A 9,939-nucleotide genomic window follows, 5' to 3' on the forward strand; every position below is an offset into this window, starting at 1 on the left:
AGGCAGGTTTGGACGCAGGACAGGGGAGGCAGGTTTGGACGCAGGACAGGGGAGGCAGGTTTGGACGCAGGACAGGGGAGGCAGGTTCGGTCGCAGGACAGGGGAGGCAGGTTTGGACGCAGGACAGGGGAGGCAGGTTTGGACGCAGGACAGGGGAGGCAGGTTTGGACGCAGGACAGGGGAGGCAGGTTTGGACGCAGGACAGGGGAGGCAGGTTCGGTCGCAGGACAGGGGAGGCAGGTTTGGACGCAGGACAGGGGAGGCAGGTTTGGACGCAGGACAGGGGAGGCAGGTTTGGACGCAGGACAGGGGAGTCAGGTAGGACCATCAGAGGACAGTTCAGGAAAATCCACTTTCATGATTTCCCATTTTAAGGGAAATCGTAAAAGTGGATTTTCCTGACGTTGCTTTTCCTAGCAACAACAATATTCTGTTACCTCACTAAGCGTACTGAGGTGTTCCAGTCCTTTGATCCACTAAGATTACTGTCAACCATCTCGATAAAGGGTTAGATGTTTATACAGGAAACTCGAGGGTGGGAGAAAAATTTACTCCAAAAATTGATCAGACTTGGAGTGACGTTGTCACAGTTTCCTCAACTCTACCAAACTAAGTTTCCAGTAAGAATGTATTTACATACTGAACGTATTTAGTAATGCTTCCAGAGAGCTGTAGCTTATTTAAGCGACATTAAAGGGTAGTTATTAGTTATTATCAAGGCCTGGCCAGGGTGGCATCTTTTATGTGTTAGCTAAATTAGCAGTTTATCGTCATAAGGTATTGAATTATCTCACCATAACTAAATGAATAATATGGAACGACGAGAAATAACAACAATAATAATTTTTGTACGCAATAGCGTAGCTGAGATCAGGGGTATGCAATTAAATTTTCTCTTCTTCCCCATACCTACCATGAAGAACCCAACTCACACGTTGTCTCGTGCGGCCCCTCTCAATAAATTTTCAGGTAATTGGTTATTACGCCACTAGCACAGTTGACTGTCAAACGAAGTTGACTGGACCCAGTAAAAGACCTACATCACGCCAGAATAAAGTCTTCTTAAGCACAATAGAAACATCTAAGTTAGCCACCGAACACAATAACGTATGAGTTCTTTGAACTCTAGAAATACTGGATACAGAAAGAGATTTAAACCGACTATGAATTCCTGGAAATTGAAATCAAGTCAAGGAAGAAACCGTACATGATTTCTATTCGAAATTTTGTCCGTCAGAAGGACTGGTTGATTATGTTAACAATGATGAAACCCAAAACGACGTATTGCACAGTGGAATCCAAGATACGTTACGCCACATCTGAGAATCCTACTGGTGTCTAAAGAAAGGCAGTGTGTAAATAAACAACACAATTACTGTATCACTTACCGCTTCATAGATAAGCGACCATGTCTGCATCCTGCACCCCTACCATACCTTGTTGAAGGATTGGATCATATTGCTCCCTTTGACTTGACGAGAGTCATTTGAACAGAACCTATAAATTTAACTAAATTTTTTTTTATTAACACACTGGCTGATTCCCACCAAGGCAGGGTGAAGAAAAAGAAAAACTTTCACCATCATTCACTCCATCACTGTCTTGCCAGAAGGGTGCTTTACACTACAGTTTTTAAACTGCAACATTAACACCCCTCCTTCAGAGTGCAGGCACTGTACTTCCCATCTCCAGGACTCAAGTCCAGCCTGCCGGTTTCCCTGAATCCCTTCATAAATGTTACTTTGCTCACACTCCAACAGCACGTCAAGTATTAAAAACCATTTGTCTCCATTCACTCCTATCAAACACGCTCACGCATGCTTGCTGGAAATCAAAGCCCCTCGCACACAAAACTTCCTGTACTCCCTCCCTCCAACCTTTCCTAGGCCGACCACTACCCCGCCTTTCTTCCACTACAGATTGATACACTCTTGAAGTAATTCTGTTCCGTTCCATTCTCTCTACATGTCCGAACCACCTCAACAACCCTTCCTCAGCCCTCTGGACAACAGTTTTGGCAATCCCGCACCTCCTCCTAACTTCCAAACTACGAATTCTGCATTATATTTACACCACACATGGCCATCAGGCATGACATCTCCACTGCCTCCAGCCTTCTCCTCGCTGCAACATTCATCACCGATGCTTCACACCCATATAAGAGCGCTGGTAAAACTATACTCTCATACATTCCCCTCTTTGCTTCCAAGGACAAAGTTCTTTGTCTCCACAGACTCCTAAGTGTACTGCTCACCCTTTTCCCCTCATCAATTCTATGATTTACCTCATCTTTCATAGACCCATCCGCTGACACGTCCACTCCCAAATATCGGAATACATTCACCTCCTCCATACTCTCTCCCTCCAATCTGATATCCAATCTTTCATCACCTAATCTTTTTGTTATCCTCATAACCTTACTCTTTCCTATATTCACTTTTAATTTTCTTATTTTACATACCCTACCAAACTCATCCACCAACCTCTGCAACTTCTCTTCAGAATCTCCCAAGATCACAGTGTCATCAGCAAAAAGCAACTTTGACAACTCCCACTTTATGTGTGATTCTTTATCTTTTAACTCCACGCCTCTTGCCAAGACCCCCTCATTTACTTCTCTTACAACCCCATCTATAAATATATTAAACAACCACGGTGACATCACACATCCTTGTCTAAGGCCTACTTTTACTGGGAAATAATCTCCCTCTTTCCTACATACTCTAACTTGAGCCTCACTATCCTCGTAAAAACTCTTCATTACTTTCAGTAACCTACCTCCTATACCATACACTTGCAACATCTGCCACATTGCCCCCCTATCCACTCTGTCATAAGCCTTTTCCAAATCCATAAATGCCACAAAAACCTTTTTAGCCTTATCTAAATACTGTTCACTTATATGTCTCACTGTAAACACCTGGTCTACACACCCCCTACCTTTCCTAAAGCCTCCTTGTTCATCTGCTATCCTATTCTCCGTCTTACTCTTAATTCTTTCAATAATAACTCTACCATACACTTTACCAGGTATACTCAACAGACTTATCCCCCTATAATTTTTGCACTCTCTTTTGTCCCCTTTGCCTTTATACAAAGGAACTATGCATGCTCTCTGCCAATCCCTAGGTACCTTACCTTCTTCCATACATTTATTAAATAATAGCACCAACCACTCCAAAACTATATCCCCACCTGCTTTTAACATTTCTATCTTTATCCCATCAATCCCAACTGCCTTACCCCCTTTCATTTTACCTACTGCCTCACGAACTTCCCCTACACTCACAACTGGCTCTTCCTCAATCCTACAAGATGTTATTCCTCTTTGCCCTATACACGAAATCACAGCTTCCCAATCTTCATCAACATTTAACAATTCCTCAAAATATTCCCTCCATCTTCCCAATACCTCTAACTCTCCATTTAATAACTCTCCTCTCCTATTTTTAACTGACAAATCCATTTGTTCTCTAGGCTTCTTTAACTTGATAATCTCACTCTAAAACTTTTTCTTATTTTCAACAAAATTTGTTGACAACATCTCACCCACTCTCAAAAATATCTGGTTGTGAAGGCTTACTCAGCCCTGTAAAAACTTCAGACAGTATTACTCAGGCTGGCTCCTCCTCAGGAAAATTAATGAATAGAAAAAGAAATAATAATTCACAAAGATAAACACTTTATTATTTATTAAAACAAACATAAAACAATAAAACATGAAAGGTATATCCTATTTGAAAGAAAAATGAAAAATGAAATGAATAAAATAACATTTGAACTCAACACTAATATATATAGGGGTGTCTGGTGTTGGTGACACTGAGTGTTGTTGAAATCGTAGCAGTTGCTGATGATGTGGGGAGGGGGGGTCGCAGGTGTTGGTTACAACCCACTCGTTAGTTCTTCACAGTATAGCCTTGAGTATTCTATCCCGATGACACGAAAGCAGGTTCTTTACCACTGTAATGATGAGGGGTTACGTCCTGCAATTTCATACAGGTGCACAGGTAATTAAATCCAAAAAGGGGAAGTCTCAGGATGTTAGTCCATCTTCATCAATTCTGCTCGTTGATTGACAGGTGACCATCTCTGTCATCCAAGCTGGAAAGATAGACAGGTTACCCACTGCTTAAGAAATCACTCTCCATGGTAAGTACAATACCTAAAAGATGTGGTGATTATTACAACAGTCAACTTAGGGCAAGACTGAAAGGACTAAGTTTATTATTGGTCAAAAGTGAAGCTTTCAACCAATAAATCCACTAGAATACAAGGCAGGCATGTACTTACAGTAGTGCTGGGAGCTGTGAGTCTAGTGATTACTGTTTGGACCGGAGACCCACACGTCACCTTTGGGGATGGGGGAAGAAGGAGGGGAAGAGATAGCGGGAGCTAGACTGACCCTACCTTAACAAGTAGCCGGCAAGCAAACTATCACTTTCGGAGACGGGGAAAAAAGGCGGGAATAGTGGGAGCTTGACTTACCCTACCTTAACAAGTAGCCGGCAATGAAACTATTGTTACTATATACTATATACTATATACTCCCTCGCTACTCCTATCTATTGAACTTTTCCCTCACACTGGTTTACCTGGTAGACATTGGCACATCTGGACGTCGCCTTAATAATGCTGCCGAAACCTTCGTACACTGTTTAGGAGATTTTACGGTAGACTGTTATGCTCCAGGTTAATAATCTTAGATAATAGGTCAAAATTGGTTGTTGAGGCGTTATACCTCAAACAAATATTAGAACAAGCAAAGGTCCAATAGATGTTGAATCCACGATGAAGTCTCTGGAAGCAGATATATCTTCCAAGGCTTAAAAATGGTACCAGAAGAAGTCTCTTTACCTCAGAAAAGTAGAGACTAAGTCAAAAACTATCTTCTAGGTTGTCCAGATTATTGCTAATTTATGTTAACCATGATTTTGATAACCTTGAAGAGTTAAGTCCATCAGAAATAGTTTGCGGACGATGACCTGAACCAATTCCTCCTATGTGGGCTAATGATGTGTTCGAAAATTATCAGTTTTGAGTCAGACTGACTCAGAAATTCAGGCATATCAATGGTGTGATTTAGAACTGGGAGGCGCAGCGAAATTACCTTAGATCATCAAAGGAACGCTGCTACAGAGCTGTGGCCAGTAACAATAAGATGTCCAAGAAAGTTAGTGATGTAATAATATTAGATGATGGCAGCTCAGAGGTAAAATGAACCCATAGGGTTAATAGTGACTATTCTTCCTAACGTACAGTTTTGAAGTCCAGCGAAAGAACTCACAGGAAATGCCACCAGGTGAATCACGTCCTTTTCGTGCCCCGGTGTGGAACATTCCGTATCAGTTTTTCCTATTACAAAATAGGGGGATATTTAAGAGACAAGTTTAATTGAACTAAAACCTTGAAAATTTAAAATCCTAAACCAAAATTGTAATTTTAATCAAACTAGTTAATAATAAAGGATGGTATGTTTATGTCTTTTTCCTGCTGCCACCTTAGGTTCGTAATAGTGTTTTTTGTCCCTTAGAGAAAGCTGGACAGATTTAAAAATAAAACCCGGCGTTAGTTGTACATGGGGTTACATGAAATGAAAAATGTGCCCTTCGTATAGGTCATAAATACGTCATTGGACTTGCATGAATTACTGCTAGTTACTGGGAGTGAGCATTTCACGTACGGACATTTGCAGTGTGTGGAGGCATGATAATATTATTTGGTTTTAACCTTTGAGTTGATAGGTACAGGTGATGTAAGTGATAGACATCAAAACCCCTCACAGGACAAATGTCTATGTGTGGGACGTCATTTAAAAGTGATTTAAAGTAGCGTTTGGCCAGTGAACTCTTGTGAACAACTCGATGGTGGTGGCTCATTATTAAGGAATTAACATCATACCAATGGTAAAGAATCAGAATCATATGAAACAGTCCTAAAAGACGGAGGTAACAATAGGTTCTAAGGCATCCACGAAATCTTGCTTGTTCCAAACTAAAGAGATTACTTCTTTAGTGGTTCAATTGAAGCTAGGTAAATGGACTTAGCAGGTGAGTGGACCTAAGGAGGTTAGTAAGACACCACATCTAAGCAACTAGGTATATTGTGCTATCATTCTCTAGGAAAGTATGATACATTATAATTATCGTTCATTAGGTAAATATTAAACATTACAGTCAAGGTCACCATTAAATTACAGCCACATCGGGAGGTTATACCACTGCTTGAAGGCTAAAACCTTCGAGAGAATTTATCCTAGTGTTTATGTGTGCTAACGCAGTAATATTCTAACAGGATATAGCATATTCCACCTTCCATATTCCACCTGCCATATTCCACCTGCCATATTCCACCTTCCATATTCCACCTGCCATATTCCACCTGCCATATTCCACCTGCCATATTCCACCTGCCATATTCCACCTGCCATATTCCACCTGCCATATTCCACCTGCTATATTCCACCTGCCATATTCCACCTGCCATGTTCCACCTGCCATGTTCCACCTGACATATTCCACCTGCCATGTTCCACCTGCCATATTCCACCTGCCATGTTCCACCTGCCATATTCCACCTTCCATATTCCACCTGCCATATTCCACCTGCCATATTCCACCTGCCATATTCCACCTGCTATATTCCACCTGCCATATTCCACCTGCCATGTTCCACCTGCCATGTTCCACCTGCCATATTCCACCTGCCATGTTCCACCTGCCATGTTCCACCTGACATATTCCACCTGCCATGTTCCACCTGCCATATTCCACCTGCCATGTTCCACCTGCCATGTTCCACTTGCCATATTCCACCTGCTTTCTGGCTGTCCTTGTTCTAACTGCCCATATCTGAACGTATACACAATGGCCCTTGAATATTGACGAAGCACTGAAGTTCATTACTGAAAGCAAATAATTGCTAGGGGTAATTTCTCTCAATATATGAGGAGAGAGTATGGAGAATCCTGAGAGTTTTCACGTTACCTACGGAAAATAGGTGTAGTGGTTAACTATAACGTAGTAAAGAATATAATTCACAATAGCATGACTGAAACTATAACTACTTACCTATAATATGGAGAAGGAACATTAGACGAGTTTTGTAACCGTCCTGGACATACCATCTATGATATCCTTTCCTAATTATTGTGTAGTAATGATAGCCGGAAAAAAACTGAAGGAGTTGGCTTAAGACTAGGCCTGCTCTCTCCCATAAAAGACCAGATCAGTTAGCATTCCCCACTACCTTACGCTTTTCAGGCCAATTCATGACCCATTCTCAGCTCCATCAAAAAATACTCATCCTCATACGAATGTCAAGTGCGTAGGTAAAACTTTAAAAAAATGTGATAATTTCACCATTTTACCCTCCGCTCCGTGGAGATCATTATGCTGTTGGCACAGCAAAAGTTTCCACTGCTTTTAAGTGATGCTGCAATTATTAGTGTTACATGTTATAATTAGATATATTTTCCTTACAGACGACTGTATAACATAACCTACCTTATATAGGGCAGATTATAAAATTTACCTAAAATCTTACGTGAGAAATCGACTTTTGCCTTATGAGGCTGTGTTGTCAAATAAGATACCAAGGTTCACTCTTAATATTTTGAGTACCAATTAAAGATTTATGTACTTGCTTTAATGATATTTAAATCTCAGTATCGCTATCCTCTAGAATGAGAAAATCCGATTCCTTCCCATCAGCTCTTCAGAAAAAAAACTTTCTAGACCACGGAAGGTAATGAGAGAAGAGGATGACGTTCGGGGAGGGAAAATAAGCACTAGAGAAGAAAGAGCGAGAAAGAAGGAGGCAGGAAATAGATGAAAGGTACTCGAGAGAGGGGGAAAAAAGAAAGGTGGAGAGAAGAGGAGTTGGGAAAGGGTTGTTACTCACTGATCGGTCACCCAGGTGGGACACAGTGCAGGGAAGGAAGGCAGAATCTCCAACTAGAGCTGTGATGTTGTGTGGAGTGTCCTGGAAGCTAGGTGTCAGGATGTGTGGGTACCCAGACCACAACTGCGAAGACGACTCCAGCTTCTTGGCGTCGAAGAAGACGGCTCCTGAGGACCAGAGAGAGACATGAGTACTAGACAGAGAGGAGTTAATTTGTGTGAGAACGAGATGATCTCACAACAGAAAACACATTATGCAGATGTCAACTGACCAGTTAAACTCTGACACAAAACTGGCTCTTTTCACCGAAATCCTTATATATGTCGTGCTGAATAGGTAAAACTTGCGATTTTGGATTAAATAACAGCGTTCTTCTTGCTGAATACGGCAACCCAAAATTTGTGTATGCAACAGTTTTGCAAATATCATTCAAAACCTAACGAAAAAAATATATTTCATAGTGTTTATTATTAAATTATTGTAAACTTACCTAAAATATACTTAGTTGGATTAGGTTTGTTATAATAAGGTTAGGAAGTTTCCTAAGGTTCTTTTGGTACAAAATTATTAATATAAATCATTAACTTAAATAAAAAATATATCTTTAAACGTATAAGAGTAAATTTTAAAAAAATACTTAATTTTAAATGAGAACTTGCTAACTGACCATATACATAATATATATTAATATATATATATGCTGCTCGTGGACTAGTACACCAAACAGGAATGAAAATGAAAATTATCCTAGAAGCTCCCACGACACCGAAGGTCGTCGGTTGGCAGTAAAACAGCTAGCTCTGCTGGGTGCTCCATCTTTGTAGGATATGGTGGTCCTGTGGGTTAAGGCGTCATGTGGTTCTAGCTCACCATGAGGCGGGCCAGTACAACATAGGTTCGAGCCCTTGGCTAGTGCCGTGTTGTTATTGATATATATATATATATATATATATATATATATATATATATATATATATTTATATATATATATATATATATGCAAAGAATCGCAGACGGAGTGGGATGCTGCTCAGATTATAGTACCAAACAGTTCTGTCATGAAAAGAAACATAATTGAATCTTCCCTCTTGAAACATGAAAGGAATACAGTATACAACTCAAATTATGGCTTATACAAGCTCGATAATTATTTAATAGAGTCCATTGTACACAATCTTAAACAACAATGCTGTACAAAATCCCAGGATTGTTTATTATGTCAGGTGGTTGATGGACTGGTGACGCCCGTCCAGTGTTGACGTACCAAAACTTCATACTACGTCAGTTTTGATGGTTATATAACACCTGTAGCTGTTAATGTACCATACAGTGACAAGATAACGTAACGTAAGGAAAGGTTAATTTCTTCTGGGATTCGCCAAGTCAGGCAGTTGATGAAAGTTAACTCGGTGAGAAGAATTGATGCAGATGCACTGAGTACTGGATTTACCATCTCTTTGAGGTGTTGTGGTCGAATTCCAGTGTAACCTCCTGCAGATCCTACTGGAAATGACACTATCGCCTTATAGACTTCTGATTCTGGCAAAATTAATTGTTCAGTGATAGGGTCTCCCTCATGGTTGTTGTTGACGGCTATTGTGTCCCTGTTTGGATGCTTGTCTCTTAGTGCTTGGGCTGTGGTCTCATCTTTGGGAGTTACAGTGTCGTCACTTCATTATTCTGATTGCTCCCACTGTATTACCTTCGATTTTTTGCTAACCTGTGATTCCTGCGATGATTGGGCAGAGGGACACAATTATCCGTTCTTGGGTAGTTGCACACTGCCTTGATGACAGATGTGGTTAGCAGTTTGTTAATGGTGCCTCTGGCTTCTAAGTTGGTGGAACCTCTATTCACCTGCTTAAGAAGGCCGGTAAATTTCCCTGCTGCATATGGGCGAACCGCTTTAGGAATGTGAGAGAGGGTACTGCTAACGGTGGACTTGAATGACAGCAGAAGGTTCTCGCAAGTGACGAGGTTGCCATTGGAATTGTCATCTGCCTGTGGAGGCTGTGGGCTGCTCTCTGCTGGGGGCAT

The 9,939-nt window shown here is 40.9% G+C and overlaps 1 protein-coding gene across 1 annotated transcript in view; it reads right to left on the bottom strand.

Moving 5' to 3' along the window:
• The window catches only part of LOC128689250 (uncharacterized), a 553,231-nt gene extending 544,513 nt beyond the window's left edge, over positions 1 to 8,718 (bottom strand). The window contains exons 1-2 of the mRNA XM_070086506.1: positions 8,664 to 8,718; positions 7,903 to 8,069 (exon numbers count right to left, since the gene is read on the bottom strand). Of these exons, the coding sequence (XP_069942607.1) occupies positions 7,903 to 8,069; positions 8,664 to 8,718 (222 nt within the window). The remainder of the gene's footprint in view (positions 1 to 7,902; positions 8,070 to 8,663) is intronic.
• Positions 8,719 to 9,939: the final 1,221 nt, after the last annotated feature.

The sequence above is a fragment of the Cherax quadricarinatus genome, chromosome 18 (assembly GCF_038502225.1).
Source record: "Cherax quadricarinatus isolate ZL_2023a chromosome 18, ASM3850222v1, whole genome shotgun sequence".
NCBI classification, from domain to species: domain Eukaryota; kingdom Metazoa; phylum Arthropoda; class Malacostraca; order Decapoda; family Parastacidae; genus Cherax; species Cherax quadricarinatus.